This window comes from Vicugna pacos, chromosome 35, assembly GCF_048564905.1.
Source record: "Vicugna pacos chromosome 35, VicPac4, whole genome shotgun sequence".
In the NCBI taxonomy this organism is placed as follows: Eukaryota; Metazoa; Chordata; class Mammalia; order Artiodactyla; family Camelidae; genus Vicugna; species Vicugna pacos.
The window spans coordinates 25,815,007-25,831,817 of record NC_133021.1 but is presented as its reverse complement, the minus strand read 5'-3'; the positions used below and the strand labels follow the sequence as shown (position 1 = coordinate 25,831,817).

Genomic DNA, 16,811 nt, shown 5'->3' with positions numbered 1-16,811 from the left:
ATTTGGAAAAGCAAAACAATCTTGCAAATGTATTTATAAAAAACCCCTTTTGCTCTTTTGGGGTACCTCAGCTGATTCTCTATTTAAAATTTCCCATTTGGCTTCTCTGTATTGTCTTTGCCTCCCTTCCCTCAATATATACATGCACACATTATGTTGTATTTGGTATTCTTTTTTTCTCAGGGAATAGTAAATTATTTTTCATTGTATTCATTATGTGTGTTGTGCTTCTGTGTTCAGGTTCACTTCTGATTACCTCCTTTCTCTCAACTCCAAGGCTCAGAGGCTGTTTATTAAATAGGGTTTACTAAGGACTATGGAAGAATGGCAGTGTAATTTCCTTCAGTGTTATTTCTTTGCTCTTCTTCCTTCAAAGGTGACGTTCCAAGCTAAACTTCTGGAAATGGCAGTACACAGTGGTTAACTTCAAACTGTTCATGGGATTAGACTCTAGTTTCACCAACATACAAATTGCCTGTATCAGTTTTTTTTATGTTCATTTGATGTCTTGGATACTCTAGATGATAGATATTTCTATTACCTTCTAAGTATAATTGATTAAGAGATAAGATTTTATGAAAACCCACGCTTAAAGGGAGAGATCGCATTGCTAGGTAATACAGTATTAAGACAAAACAAGTCAGATTTGACAAATTTAGTTTTTCCCTACAAGCAGTATTATAACAGGAGGATAGATTTGAGATCGGAGATTCATTCTAGACAGAAATTTTTATGAAGCTAGCCTAAGTACAAATGGGGTTGGCTGAAGGCTAAAATATGCAGTTTATAGTATTTTAGTGTTTTATGATACTTTATTATGGTATTATAAAGGCATATAACATAAATGGGGAGTTGACCTGGAACTAGAAAGTCAGAGACTGCATACTGTCCATTCCATCTTTGATGAGGGTCCTACAGCCTGTTTTATGTCTGTAGTCTCTTTCTGCTTCCATGTAATTTCTAATTCTGCTTCCCATTTTATCTGAGTTCCCCGTAGGTAACTGACTCAGAGTCCCAGTTCTAAATTTCTAAAAGCAACTCTGGTCTAGGCACCTGGGCTTAGAAGCCATATTACCTAGAAAAACATGGATACTTGGATATAATTTCTTCATTAGAAATTAAGCTTAGAGGATACTTTCTACATAAGAGGTATGAGTTGTCTGGGTTCACTTCTTTACCTTCTTGTCCCATAAATGATCTATTTAAACAACTGTAAAAAAAAAAAGCTGATAAAGTGTTCTTGATGTACATATAGCAAATCAATTATATAAGCTTATTTTTTAATTTTCATGTTCTGTGCAAACTTGAGAATTTGTCCCTTTTTTGCAGTAAGTTAAAAGTGCATTTAGTAATTCACAAGGGAGTTTTGGGGCAACTTTTAAGAGGTGGCTTAAGGTCACTTGATGACTTCATGAGAAACAGATGCAGGGATGATTGTGTGCTGGGACTTCTTGTTTTCTCGTATAATACTAGCACATTGAATTATGGCATAAATTATTAGCTTACTCTATTTCAACTTGGAAACCATCTGAATAAAATTGAGAAAAGTGTGAGCTTTGTTATTTGATTTTAAAACAGTTAAGTCTTAGCAAAGTGCATCAGGTTGCCAGGGAGACGTACTTTAAAGGCACGTTAGATTTTTTTAAATCAGTGAAACCTTTTTTGGCTCATGAAGATTCTGAAAAAACCTGGGGAATCCTTCCCAGGATAATATACTCCCCTAGTAAGAGGTAACAAAATATTTTACATGTTCTCTCTGAAGAGTCCTGGGAATACCCCTTGATAGATCCTCAGGCCCTGTGCCTCCCAGTCATGATGAGGATTACCAAAATTTTATAGTACAGTAAATAATAGTTAAATAGTTTAATATTGTATGTGTTTAAATGTATAAATGTATTTTTAATATTTTGGCATATTTTTTAATCTGTGAGTAAGAAAAGAGTTATATTTATGCCAAATGTACAGATTTTATTCCTGTCTCTTTACTTATTTTTGAGTGACTCTAACTGTAATGTTTCTACTGTAATTTGCTTGACCAGTCCCATATTAGTAAACATTGAGGTTTATTCATATATTTTTGTTATGAATAAAAGGATGACAAGAATCTTGCTCCACTAAGCTTCCTGTGCACCCCTCCCCCCTGCTCCCATGTTTTGGACTTTTGCCTTTGGCTAGAAATCTAGAATTAGAATTACTGTGTCATAGATGATACCTTTATCTATAATTCTCATAATATTGCCTCATGGTTTCCCAAATTTATGTAGCTAATAATTTATGAAAAATGCCATTTTTACCACACCATTGCCTGTACTGAGTTTTTAATCATTTTTAATATTTATTAATTTGATAATTGAAAAATGATAGTAAATTTCTGTAATTTTCATTTGTTTGGTTAATTGTCAGGTAATCAGAGTGGTATTTCTTCATGTGAATTGTCTATAATTTTTGCCCGTTTATCTCAAACTACTAGGCTTTTTAGTTACAAGCTCATTCAATAATGATGCTAAATTTTTGCCTGTATATTCCACAGATATTTTTCCACTTTGCCTTTTAGTTTTGGCTGCTTAAAGAAAATACAGACACACAGTTACGCTTTATAAGAAAAGTTTTTTGGGGAGATGGCAGGAGGAGTTGTCAGCTATATAGGATGATTAAAAGGTTGAATCTTTCAAAAGCAATTAGGTTGTATAGTCATATACAGTGTTCCTTGGCTAGTAGATTTATCACCCTAAGATCTGCATCCATCCATGTGATGTGTTCCCTTTGTCTCTGTGCTTTCCTGTAGCCATCTTATAAGAACAATGGTCATACTGAATTAGGGTCCCACCCCACCCCACTGTAACCTCATCTTAACCGATCACCTCTGCAGTGGCTCCTTTTCCAAATAAGGCCACATTCTGAGCTACTAGGGGTTATTAGGATTTCACATACCTTTTTGATGGAGACACAGACTAACACATAGTAGTCTGCCCTCTGCTCCTGTCCACTTCCAAATTCATATCTTAGCACATGCAAAATACTTTTATTCTGTCTCAGCATCCCTAAAGTCTTAATCCATTCCAGCATCGACTCTTAAGTTCAAAATCTTATCTAACTATAATAATCTCAGAACTTCCAAATCCTGTCCTCTGAATCATGTAAATCAGGTATCGGTGAGGCTATGAGACTCTGGGTGTAGTCCATTCTGTGGCAAAATTTCTTTTCATCTGTGAATCTGTGCAATATAGAAAAGTAACTTGCTTCCTAGATACAATGGTAGGGCAGGTGTAGTATAGACTTCCTATTCCAAAAGGGAGAAATTGGAAGGAATAAAAGAGTAAGTGATATAAAGCAGGTTTGTAACTCAGCAGGAAAAATTCCATTAGGCTCTAAAGACCTGAGAATAATTCACTGTGGCTTGATGATCTGCACCATGAACCCATTGGGGTAGCCCTGCCCCTTGGTCCTTCTCTAATGATACTTTATATTTAGGTTGAAGGCTGGAGTTTTGAGTTTTTTGGTGCCACAGAGATTGATTTTTCTCTGCTCTTTCCTTTACCACGCTTTGGTCCGTCTGTTGTGCTTAATTGCTGTTGTTTGTTATTTGATGTTTTGGGCTTGGGATTTCTCTGTTGCATTGGTCCATCCTCAGTCCTTGGCAGGTGCTGTATATCTGGGCTTCAGGATTTCACCACTTCATTCCCTTGTCCCTTTGGCAGACTTTGCTTTTGCATCTGTGGAAGGAGTTGTGAGGTGAGGGAGACAGCTTCCTGCCTCTCCCCAAGTGCCAAAAGACCTCTGATAGTATTGTTATCGGATCCTGGGGTTGGGAGTTTTTCCTGCCCCTCACTTAGGGGTGAAAGATTTTTTTCCCTTTGTCCTCCTCACCATCACGGGTCTTTACTCGTGCCTGGTGTGACAGGGTTTGCTGCTAATCTTCCAGATGCTCAAGGCTTTTGAAAGGAGTGTCTGGGCAAGAGGTAGGATTTCATATCTTTCCCTCAGTGATGTTTGGTTGTCTTCTTCATGCCTGCATCACAAGGGAGATTCTTTCTGGTTGTTTTATCTCCTTGCTTCCAATCTTCCCCAAGAGCTCCTTGTAAGTAAGTGTTCACAGAGTGGAGCCTGTGAGTGGGTGTGACCTCTTATGTCTGTGGTTCTAGTGGCTCTGTACTATTGCAGTAGTCCACAGTCAGCCTTTAGCAGTGTGTTAACATTTTAGTCAATTTCTTACCTGCATGTCTTCCTCTGCATATTCTTCCCTTAACTCTTCTGTCATTAGTAGATAGTCTGAGTGTATTTTGCTTTTTAGGGGTCTGTGGGGGAGAGCATGTCTGCCCTTAGATTTCAGTTTATTTGGTTGCCTTTGCAAATGCAAGTCTTCCATAGTTTTAAGAAGAGTTGTGATTTTTATAGTTTAAATGACTTTCTGGTTAGGTTTGGAGTGATGTTCTTTTAGGTATGGTTGGAATTTGATCTCTAGATCCTCTTGATAGGAACACTGTTTCTTTTATTTAAAAAATTAGGTCAAACTATCACTTTTTTTCTCTTAAAGTGAAAACTTTCAGGCTATAAATTTGCTTCTGAGCATAGCTTTATTCACATACTTGGCATTTTAGTTTGATGTGGTTTTGTTTTTTTGGGGAGCATTTTCTCATCCTCAAGTTAATGAGATTTTTAAAATTATCCCTTTTTTTCCTACTTTGATTCACGTGTCTTGGGAGCTCTTTTTATGCTTATAATTGTTATATCTTCCTGATGGACTGGCCTTTTTATTATAAGATTCTGTCCCTCTTTTACACACTGATCGCCGTGTCCCCCGAAGTGTTTCCTCAGGAGCATCCAATCCACAGCGGGCAATCAGCGTGTTAAAAATGTTTTTGCTGTGCTCTTTTCCTCGTAGGGTCCAGGGTGCATTGGCTGCAAACAGCATTCTCCTTGGTAGTGTATGCAGCCTGTTACCTGTATGGATTGCCCTAAGGGGCCTTGAAGACAGCCCTTTCCAGTGGACATTTATGTCTGGCATACTGTCCCCAACCTAGGCTCTAGACAGGTGTGCGTGGTGCCTTAGGAAAACTCCAGGGCATGGCTAGGTCCACATTAGCCAGGTCATCATGTCCATCTGCACCAAGATGTAGAATAAGGAGCATGTGATTGAGGCCCTATGCAGGGCCAAATTCATGTTCCCTGGCCACCAGAAGATCCACACCTTGAGGAAGTGGGGATTTACCAAGTTTAATGCAGATGAATTTGAAAACATGGTGGGAGAAAGGCGGCTCATCTCTGATGGCTGTGGGGTCAAATATATCCATAATTGTGGCCCTCTGGACACATGGTGGGCCTGTGCGCAGGAGAGCCTTGGCTCTGTCCCCTCCTTACTCACGCCCACCAGCAAATCCTACTTTCCTGTCAGAAAAAAGAAAAGGTTTTTGTTTTAGAGTCTGTTTTTTGGTCTGATATAATGCTAAGCCATTCCAGCTGCCTTGTACTTGGCTTGTCTTTTGCATGATATTTCTTTTTTTATCCTTTTACTTTTAACTTATTTGTTCTTCATATCTAAAGTATGCATCCTCTAGACAGCATATGGAACTTGTTTTTTTTTAATCTAGTTTATCAACCTGTCTTTTGATTGGAGTATTTTCATATTCATTGCTGTTATTAATAACGCGTGGATTTACATCTGCCATTTTACTGTCTGTTTTCCTTGTCTTGTGACTTTGTTCTTTCTTTTTTTATACTACCTTTTATCTTTTTGTAAGTGGATGTTTCCTGGTGTGCCATTTTCATTCCTTTCATGATTTTTAAATTAATATTTTCTTGGTTTATTTTCTTAGTGGTTGCTCTCCAACTTACAGTATTCATCCTTATTTACCATAATCTACTGAACGCCAGTAATATATAGAAAATTAATTTCATTTCTTCCCTCACCCCATGCTATTATTATTATAGATACTGTGTCTCTATATATACCACAAGCCCAACAATACAGTGTTCAAATTACTGCTTTATATAATCTTATGTCTTTTAAAGAAGCTAAGAGAAGGACGCCACATACATGTTTAAAGAACGTGTGTGTGTCCATGTACACACACGTGTATTCCTGTTTACGTTTTGTTTTTCTTCATTTCTTCCTATGGGTTCCAGTTACCATCTAGTGTTGTTTCCTTGCTCCAATAATAGCTTTATTCCCACCCTCTTTCATTGTGTTGTGACTATCAAATATATACATTTCTATGTGTTGTAGTCCCAACAGTACAATTTATGGACATTGTTCTGTGTGATTGCTTTTTAAATTAAGAGAGCAATGAGGAAGAAATAGCTATCCATACTGTCTTATTATTTCCTACAAAATTACCTTTGTCAGAGCTCTTTGTATGTGTTTTTCAATTGGTCTATATTTATTTTTTAAATTTCAGCTTTATTGAGGTATAATTGATGGGAGCTCTTTGTTTTTTTGTGTGTGGATTGCAGTTACTGTCTAGTGTCACTTGATTGTAGCCTAAAGAATTTCCTTTAGTATTTCTTGTTAATCAGGTTTGGAGCAACAAGTGTCTCAGTTTTTGTTTGTTTGAAAATGTTGTTATTTTACTTTTATTTTTGCAGCATAGCTCTTCTGGATATAGGATGCTTGGCTGACAGTTTTGTTCTTTCAGCATTTTCAATATGTTACTCCACTGCCTTCTTACCTTCTGTCTCCCATTCTTTCTTTCTTTTTAATTGAAGTATAGTCAGTTTACAGCGTTGTGTCAATTTCTTATGTACAGTGTAATATTTCAGTCACACGTACACATACATGTTCCTTTTCATATTCTTTTTCAAATGCCACAGACTTTGACTGTTCTTACTGAGATTTAGTGGATTGTTTTTGGATAAAATTTTCTCTTTGCTGCATGTCTTTAGGACAATTTTCAGAGACTTCATTATTTTAAAAAATTTTAAATTGAATTATAATTGGTATACAATATCATATAAGTTACACGTATACAGCATAGTAAGTCACAGTTTTTAGATGTTACATTCTGTTTATCGTTACGAACTACCTACTCTGGTCCTTGTGCTGAACGATGTGTCCTGGTAGCTTGTTTCATACTGAGACTTTGGTCCTTTCTCACCTGTGAAGTGGTTAATTCACTGGGGAGAGGATCCATGAAGCTCTTCACCCTGCCATTGCAGAAGTCTGGAAGGCCTGTCTCCTTTTTTTTTTTTTTAAATATCCATCATAACTTTTTGTTTCATTTAATTCATCATTAAAGAAGAATAATGACGTCCTTTCACTGTCGGCATTTTGGAAGTTACTGAGATAATTCTTTGAGGCCTGTATTCATATTTTTCCTGAATTTTGCCTTATAAAATGTTACTGTTTTACTGTGCTCTGTCCTTTACTTTTTAAAGTCTTATTGATTATTTATAGGCTAAAAAAATGTACGTTAAATTCTTCCATTGTAAGCGTTTGATGCCGCCTTCTGGTAATTTGAAGTTAGAGATGCCCTTACTCAGTGTCTAGGTTAGTTGTCGTAAGTTGGGATCTTACTTTTTAGGGGTATAAAATAATTTCTGTAATTCAATTCAGTCTGAATCCTTGTCATTAAGTAAAGGAGTTGAAATTAATTCACCTGACTAGATGTTAGGCTTTTTTGGGAACTGTGTTCTTATAAATATTGTCGAGTGATGTTATTTGACACCACAGTGCATAGTGGAGGAAACGTCTCCAGATTTAAACGTACATGTGATCCTATTGAAGTTAGCTAGGTTATACTTTATTACTGTTCAGAAATTGGTTTCTTTTTAGAATTAGCTCATCTGATTTAGTTAGGCATGAGTTTTTGTGTACTCAACTTCTGGTCAGTTGATAATCTTATTCATTATACACAAATACTTGTAGTTTGCCGTTATATAATTTAGTCTTTCATGACAAGGTGGTACTGTCTATCAGCTGTTTTCCCCTGGGTGAAGGACCAAATAGATGTCAAAAGTTGCTGGAAGTGTTCATTGGCCAGTACCTTTGGGGGACATCTCTGATCTCCTAAAGTGTCTTCCTCCAAGGCCTGGTGTGTCAGGTTGGCAGGGCTGAATGATAGCTCATGTGGGATTCTTGTGGACAGTTGGAGTGGCCTAAAGCTTGTTCACTCATGTAGGACTGTCCCTCACCTCTTAAGTCCCAACTCCCTGTATGAGACTCCTTTACATATGCTTACTTCCAGCAGAAGAGAAAGGCAAACTTCTTTTTACACCCTTATGACAGGAATCAGTTAAATATTGGTGAGGAGGCTTTGAGACTGAGGTGGGGTAGGCAATGTCCTGCCCCTCTGGCCTTTGTGCCTGTGAAAATTCTTCCTATCTTGTGGTGTTTTTGAGTCTAAGGAAACAGTGCCTTGTGAAATCCTACTAGGACTATTTATGTGTCTTTGTTGATGTTTTCATGTTTGTGTTGTTTGTTAAAATTAGATTACAGTCAGAAAAAATGAATTCATGTTTTGAAATAGAGTAGGTTAGATTGTAAACCTGATCTTGACTTCTGAAGATAACTGTAAAATCCAGATTTGTATAAAGCATTTGTAAGATTTTAGTTTCATGTCATTTTTGTTTTTGTTCCTCTACCCTAAGACTTGCTACATTTGTGATGAACAAGGCAGAGAAAGCAAGGCAGCCACTGGTGCTTGCATGACGTGTAATAAACACGGATGTCGACAGGCTTTCCATGTGACATGGTAAGTATATTTCCATCATTATACAGAACTGAAGTTGGGAATACCTTGTCAAGTTACAGGCTTAGGTACCAAAATATTTAAAGTATATTTTATTGGGATAGGTTCTATGTTTATATTTACTTATTTATAATAAGGATAATTACAATAATTGGAATATATTTACCAGAGTGAATTTTTAGTAGGTGGACCCTAGTTCTAATGTTTTATTCAGTTTAATTTTGGTTAAATGGGATTTATTTGTGTTTGTTACCTGCCCTTTGATTTGGTATTAGGATTAAAAGAACTGATGTAGATGAACTTAGTGCAGTGCCTGCAATACTAGTAAGGATTTAATGAGTGATTTCCTCAATGTGTTTCCGGGAGGGAAAAAGCCATCACCATCATTCTCAGTATTATAGTCGCTATTCTTTAAAAGGTTACTTGGATATTTTTTGAGCATAAAATTTCAAGAGCAGAAATTACCCTTAAACAAAACATTCAACGTAATAGATAACAGTTAAAAATAAAAGATTGGGAATGATTCATGTACTTATTAATTTTAAGAGTCAGTCTATATTTAGCAGCCAGTATAGGTACAGGCCTTATTTCCTGAGCTTTTAGCATGTGGATTTGTGAAGTCCATTTTAGATTACTTTTGGAGAATGAAAAGGATTTTTGTTTTATATAAATTCTCTTAATATTGTATGTAATTTTCCAAAGTTCAATGACCTTTTTTGGGTTTGAGATATATACTACTACTGTAATTCTGGAATGTTAAAAGTGGAAGATCAAATTGACAAAATGGTAATTATAAACTTAAGCATTTTGTGTATTTTAAAAATATGAATATCATAGCTTTAGTTTTCAGTTTCATTTCTTCCATTATTTTTGATGGGAAAACATGGCTATGTATCTCTACCTGCTGTACTTTGCTATGACTTGAAGCATTTTCCTTCTAACAGTAGGTAATCTGCATCTATGGCAAATTCTTCACAAGTCAAAGTCATTTCAGCCCTTTAGAGGTCTGGCTTTTCCAATGCACCTGTGACTCAGCTTGAAAAAGTAAAATGAAGTTTTAAGGTTAGGGGTGTATCTTAAGAAATTTAATGTCTATTTGGTGACATAAAACGTGTAAATCTTCATCCTTGTTAGAGATGGATGAAAAGTTAAATTATATATATATCTTTAAAAATATATCAGTCATGGGATGAAATGTTTTTGGTCTCAGCTACAAAGAGCCTTTTATCTTCCCTTTTCCTCTTAGGAGATGTAAGGGTTTTTTGTTTTGTTTTGTTTTTTGTTTTTGTTTTTTTAACAAAACTTACATGCTTGGAAGTGAATTTCAATTTATTTATGTATTACATACTACTATGGTATGAAGTTTTATTGATATGCTTGGCTTTTACTTTCAGTGCTCAGTTTGCTGGGCTACTTTGTGAAGAAGAGGGTAATGGCGCAGATAACGTCCAATACTGTGGCTACTGTAAATACCATTTTAGTAAGCTGGTAAGAATTTGTTTTGAATTTAATTTTAGAATGATAATAATTAGTTTGACAACAGAGCTGATTCTTTTATAGAAAAATCGTAATAGCTATTCCTTCTTTTGGTTGTTTTTTGCTTGAGATTTACTTAGTATGTTCTTTATTGGGAATTAAAAGCTGGTCATTTTAAAAGATTTTGCTTTGCTTGGGTTCATTTATAAAGATGAATATTCTAAAATATTCTAATTTAGAATATATGTTCGTAGTGAATGTTGGTATACAATCAGTAGAAAAAACAAGTGTGTTAAGACCTCTTTATAATTTACCAGTTTCTAGTTAATTTGATTTTTGATGCTTGATTATATGTTTTGTGATTGTAACTTCTTTCGCATCTTTTTGCTTTATTACTATTACCCATAATGTTATTATTTTTTTAACTTCTACATGGAGATAGTAAAACTGAAACAAGGCTCCTTTGTAACTTCTTATTAGTTAAAGATCTTGAGACAAATATATTTAAATACAACTTTGGGAATATGTTGAATTTGATCAGTCTTTACTGTTACACAATCACATGGATGATTAAGTTAGTAATGTTTGATTAACTGTTACATATGTTATGTCCATGCTCCTTTGAAGAAATCAGTATTTCTTTAATGCCCCAAGTGTCTTATTTCTCAGTCTTTAATGATAACAGATTTGTATACTGAAAGTTTAAGATTTCTTTGTTTTTCTTTAGTGTCTTATTGTTATTTTTTATTGTTACCTTTCCCTTGTGAATAGGGCTATTTCTTCTTTTTTAAAAGTAAGTAATATCCTTAGGGGACCTTTTCTCATGAAATAAGTAGCTCATGACTTTAGTATTCTGGTTCTTGCATGTAAAATACTTGATTGTGTTTATATATTGTTTGATACTGGGGACTCTGATTTATTTTAATGACTGACAAAAGAACATTGAAGTGTTCTAAGAGAAATTTTGAGATAGTAAAATTAAAAATTTGCTTCTGGATGTTAAAATCATGTTGGAATCATTTTCTAAATGAGATGATATAGATAAAATATAGGAATAATGAAAATGGATTTTGAAGTTCATGTAAATAGAATTTTCTCATTGTTAGTTATTAATGTGCTGTTACCCTTTTTGCTGGTTGGAGAAAAAGTCTATTTAATAATTTAATGATTGTATAAGCCCTACATTTGCATAGAATGTGAACATCTTTTATAGTAATTTTTAATCTAGTTTACTTCATTACGGTATCACCAAGTTTTAACACCTCAAATAACTCTTACTGTCATACTTTACTATAAAACTGTGTAAGTATTTTAAACAGAAGTGTATAATATGTAGTAATGCTTTGAAAAATTGCATGGGTCTAATACTGACATTCTCTTTCTTTTTTCCTGTATGAACTTCAAAGACAAGTTTTTAGAAAACTGTATGCCTTAATACTGAAAGTATGAGATTAAAAGACTTCTTGCTTTTTCCTAGTGGCATAAAGTAACTCTTCAAATATTTTCTTTTCTTTTCTTCTAGTCTTGGCATCCTTCTTCAGTATGGCATTCTCTATTTTTGGTTGAAACTTCTTTTATTTTCTAAAGCAGACATTGAAAATTATAGTTGATCTCTTTAATGAGGTGATTTTCCAATAAAATGACAAATAAGCTACTGCTTATTTGAAAGTATAATCTATTTTCACACATTCAGTAAGTATATGAAAATATGGCATTGGTGTTACATTTAGGGCTAGCTTTTCCTTTATAATGCAATAGCTAATATATGGATGATGTCTGAATTGGATTATGTAGTTTGAAACAGACTTTTTTTTTTTACCTTCAGTAGACATTTTAAAATACTTCACACTTTAATTGGTTTAAACCTAACAAAAAGATTATTTAAAAAATTTTATATACATATACCTATATGTATATATATTTTCTTTTTTAGAAAAAGAGCAAACGGGGATCTAATAGGTCATATGATCAAAGTTTAAGTGATTCTTCCTCTCACTCTCAGGATAAACATCATGAGAAAGAGAAAAAAGTAAGTGGATTTGTTGTTGCTAAATATGTAGCACATCTACTTAATAGAGTTTCCTTTTTCAGATAAAATTAAGTTCTTGATAGCTTAATGGAGATTTTGAAATACTGAAAATTTTTGACTAATACGGATTATTAAGTCAAAGAGTAGGTTTAAAATAATATGCCATATTTGTGAATATGGTTGTATCTGTTTCATCTGAATATTTGAAATATTAAAAAGTTGACTAAATCATGAAAGGGATTTCTTGCATGTGTTACTCTGGTCATCTTTTGAAATCTTCAGGTGACATTAGCAATAATGGTTTGTTGCTATATATTATTAGCTGATTATTTCACATGTAGGTAAAAATCTCATCAGCTTTTTTCCTTTATAATATAGAACACTTGAAGTTCTATATATTCTTGACTGTTTTTTCCCCCTAGGGATGCTGATGGTTTATTATTTTTTAATGACTAAATGTCATACCATTTGTTTGAGAGTATTTCATCTTTTAATTAAAACACTAAAAGCTTGCCTAATACTAATCTGTCTTCTTCTGATCTGTTTTCTGCTTACATTTTTACTTATTGTAAAGAATATGAGTAATGTTTAGTAAACTAATGATAAGTATTGGAGAATCAGTCATTCATAGGACATATTGCCCACATAGGAAAAGGATACCACTATGAATTGTTTTTAACGAAGTAAAGATACAAAGGACATCTTCAGTTAGTAAAGAATATTACTCTTAAACAGTTAGTGTAAACTAATTGGGAATATATTTCCACAGATTGTGTTAAAAACTAAATTGTGTAACATTTACATGTTTGTTAAATACTTAGGATTTGGGAGAGTGATTGAAATGCTAATGTTATTTAAAAACAAATTTGAATTTGGTTTGAATTTCTTTTTTCAAAGTAAACATTTAAAGAGGTTAAGTTTTTTATTTTGAGATTTATTTTCCAACTGTGAGTGAAATAATTATAACTTTATATTCAGCTTTAGAACACTTAATAGATTTATATATATTTTTGGTGCATCTTGGGCAGCAAGTGCACATATTCATTTTGATTTCTTTAACGAAGTGGTTTCGTGATAGTGAAAATAAAACTGTTCTGTCTTGCTGTTTGTTGTTTGGATTGCTAGTGGAAAAATGGTAGATTTGGTTTAATAAGCAGTTTTTGTAACAACCATTTTAGAATTTTATTTAAGCTCTTTTATCCATGAACAAGAAGTTCTTAGATAGGGCTTATTATAAATTATGAAGAGGGAAGTCATACCAGTGATGTTCTTATGTTCTGCCATTTCATGAACATTATCTTGCTTAAAGAGTTACTCACTGTATGACCATATTTATCTTAATGTATGCCCTTTCGTGTTATTTTTAAAGGACAATTATTAAATGTGATACATTGTTTTAATAAATACATCACTGATGACTATATTTAGTGGTTTTTTCCTCTGGGAATGAAGGTTTTCATTTTATGAGTTTTTGCAGTTGAATGCTGGATTAAAAAACTTTAGTCAAACTTGTTTAGCTTTAAATTCTAGCAGTTGGTATTTTTGTTAGCATGTAAATACTATTTGAATTTTACTTTTAACACATGTAAGTTTAGTACAACTTGATTTTGTGCATTTTATTTTTTAATAACCAAGATTTTTTGATAATCCGTAAAGGCTGTGAGATATACTATAAATTTATTATTATTGCTAGACTGACTTGCTTGCCTTGGGAATATTTGGGAAGGTTTTTTTTTTTTTTTAACTCTGGTATAATGTTAAGTGATAATACAGCTGTAAAGATTGGGTGTTACAGAGTGTCTTTCTCTTCATCCCTCTTTTAGAACTTTAACATCCAATACAGTTGTCTTGGGGGAAAAAAATGTATATCATGTTATAAAATGTATTCATGGGTAGTACATTTTAAAATACTACATATTATGAACTAAATTTTGGTGATACTGTTCATAAGATATTGTAGAATCACTCTCCCTCTGAATTCTTTTATTTGCATTCATTCTTGCAGATATTTTAAAATATCATTAAGTTAAAAGTAAGTGATGATACAGAATATTTAATATGAAATACTGTGTTTTCCAAATCACTTACTTAAAAAAGAAACCAACAGTTCATAAGTTAACTTTTTATATGATTATAAGACAGTTAAAAAGTACTTAGCCTTTGCTTTTCAGAGAATTTCTGTGTGGCCCAAGATACATTACTACTTGTTGGATATTAACTGTGAAATGCCAGCAAGGAGAGGGGAAAAGTTAATGGTGAGATAAAACTTTGAATAAAGGACAGTTTCTATAAAAACTTAGAAAATGGCGTGTGTGTGTGTGTGTGTATGTGTGTGTGTGTGTGTGTGTGTGTGTGTGTGTATATATATATATATATATATATATATATATATATATATATATATAAAAGAATCCAAGTACGTGTTTGAAATGAGTGAAGGCTATCCATAGTATAGGAAGAGTTTAATTCAGTCACAAAACAGTTTGGATCATAAAGTAGTGTTTAAGAATATCTTCTAAGACTGTTAATGTTAGTTAATGTTCATTGTGAAACAGAGGTTTTTTTTAAGCCCAGTGTTGTTATGTTTACAGAAGCACTGCTATAGAGTGAGGGGTGGGCATGAGTCAGGTCAGGAGAGGCACGCTTGGAGGTGGCGTGGTTGTATAGTGAGGCTCCCAGCTGCAGAAAGGATATTTTTCTAAAGGCTAAGTTGGAGCTTATCATTTAGAAATCAGTGGTTATTTATTGCATTGAGATAATCTGTGCCAGTTCATTTGATCCTCACGTCATCCCCTTCCCACTCATGAATGCTAACTAACTTAGAATGTATCCATAGTATAATGCTAGACTTATAGTACTTTACATCAATATTGCTGTTAGTGACATTGTGTTATATGGAAGTACATACACGCAGTTCCAAGTAGAAATGACAGAAGTCCATCTGTCCCCTACTACAGCTAGAGGGATTTATCTTCCACCCTATCTTCCACCCCTGTACTTACCTTTGGTTGCGTTCTATTCTTAATAGCTGGCAGCAGATAAAGGAACTTATTGCCAGTATAAAGCACTGTTAGGGGTGCTGTGTGGGTTTGGGTGAGACAGGCTTTTTGACTAGTGTTTTGTGAACCTCAGGGATTAACTGGACTTCCTTTTTGTTTAGGACTACTCATTTGTTTGAAGAGAACTAAAGTAAAACTCTTAAATCACAGAGTTGTCATTATTTCTCTGCATTTTTTTTTTTTTTTTAAGTTTTCAGCATTGAGAATTAGGTGTCATCCCCTTCCCATTTTTTGTGGACTTCCCTTTGGAGATCTTCCACTCAGGTTAAAGCTTTAAGCTTCTGCATGTGCAAAGAGTTAAGAGAGGGGAGGGCGTTCCAGGAACAGTAATTTAGAATGTCTGGAGTATGTGTTTAGTGGCGCTGAAGAGTGACAGGAGATGAGAGTATTTAGTTACAAAGGGGCCAAGAGGACTTTGGTGAGTAATGGTAGTTTCATCCTTCCTCTTGGGTTGTTGGGCAGCCTGCCAGAAGGATTAACATCTTTCCTTTCAACTTTTGATTTTGCAATAATTTAAGACTTTGAGAAAAGTTGCAGAAATACCACACATTATTTCTTTGCACCGTTCACCTAGACTCCCAAGTTGTTAGCATTTCATCACATTAGCTTTATCATTTCCTCCCTCCCTTGCCTTTGCTGTCTCTTCTCAGTTTCTGTGTAAAATCTTCTTTTCTGAATTTTAGATAGTTAATTACAACTGTAGTGCCCCCTTAGTCTGAGTACTTGAGTGTGTAGTTTTAATCCTACATGATTACAGTGTAGTTATAAAAATCAGTAAATTTGTGTTGTTGCAGAACTGTTAGCTAATCTACAGATCCTGTTCGGATTTCGCCCACTTATGTCCTCCATCCTGAAGGAAGGAAACTTTTTCTGGTCCAGAATCCAATTCAGGATCACACACTGCATTCATTTGTCCTGTTGTTCAGTTTTTCCCAGTCTGTAATATTTTCTCATGTGTGTTTCTTGACCCTGATGTTTCTGAAGCCCTCACTGTTTCAGGTTCTCGGAGGCAGACTAGGTCTTAACAATGGATTTTACAACCACACCCTGCTTTGCTCTCATACAGTGATTTTCTGACAGTGGCTTAAATATTTTGTTCATCTGGAAGCTGTTCCATACTTGAGCATTGTTTCTGTCTGGAGAGACAGGCAGTGTTCAAAAAGCAGCAAGTCTTGGTTCCTTTTCATCAATGGTCTTCCTAATTTAGTTTATCTCTATACTGCTTTTTACTATAAATAGCAAAGTCAGACTGCACTTCAGACATATTATTTAGAAAGTCTCTATAGTTAAATCATACAATTCATTAAGTTGATTTTCTATTTTCTATGTTACTATGGGCAACAATTTAGTTAAACTTTATTATTACATAACAAGAACCCTTGTTCTCTAATTTTCAGCCCCCCCCCCTTAAGCCCTCCTTAGGAGCCTCCTGAAAGGCAGTAGGTTTTAGGAACAGCCTCTTCCATGCTCTTTAGGTGTTCACTCATCATCTCCTGAAAGTCCTTTCAGCTTCTGCCCTCTGTCTAATTCCAAGCAACTCCCACACTTAGGTTTTTTTGTTAT

General features: G+C 34.4%; 1 protein-coding gene and 1 non-coding gene across 18 annotated transcripts in view; both read left to right on the top strand.

The window, feature by feature from the left end:
• MLLT10 (MLLT10 histone lysine methyltransferase DOT1L cofactor) overlaps positions 1 to 16,811 on the top strand; it is a 160,177-nt gene that overhangs the window by 61,569 nt on the left and 81,797 nt on the right. For 16 of the 17 annotated variants that reach the window (XR_004189140.2, XM_031676410.2, XM_031676409.2 and 13 more), the window contains 3 exons: positions 8,584 to 8,687; positions 10,079 to 10,172; positions 12,094 to 12,189. Coding sequence is in view for 16 of the 17 variants with exons in the window: in XM_031676410.2 (XP_031532270.1) it covers positions 8,584 to 8,687; positions 10,079 to 10,172; positions 12,094 to 12,189 (294 nt within the window). In the remaining variant the exon portion in view is untranslated. The remainder of the gene's footprint in view (positions 1 to 8,583; positions 8,688 to 10,078; positions 10,173 to 12,093; positions 12,190 to 16,811) is intronic. The other variant, XM_031676413.2, reaches the window with a different exon arrangement.
• LOC116279857 (small nucleolar RNA SNORA70) lies at positions 4,845 to 4,977 on the top strand. The gene has a single exon (XR_004189156.1). It is a non-coding gene; the product is annotated as a small nucleolar RNA SNORA70 (small nucleolar RNA).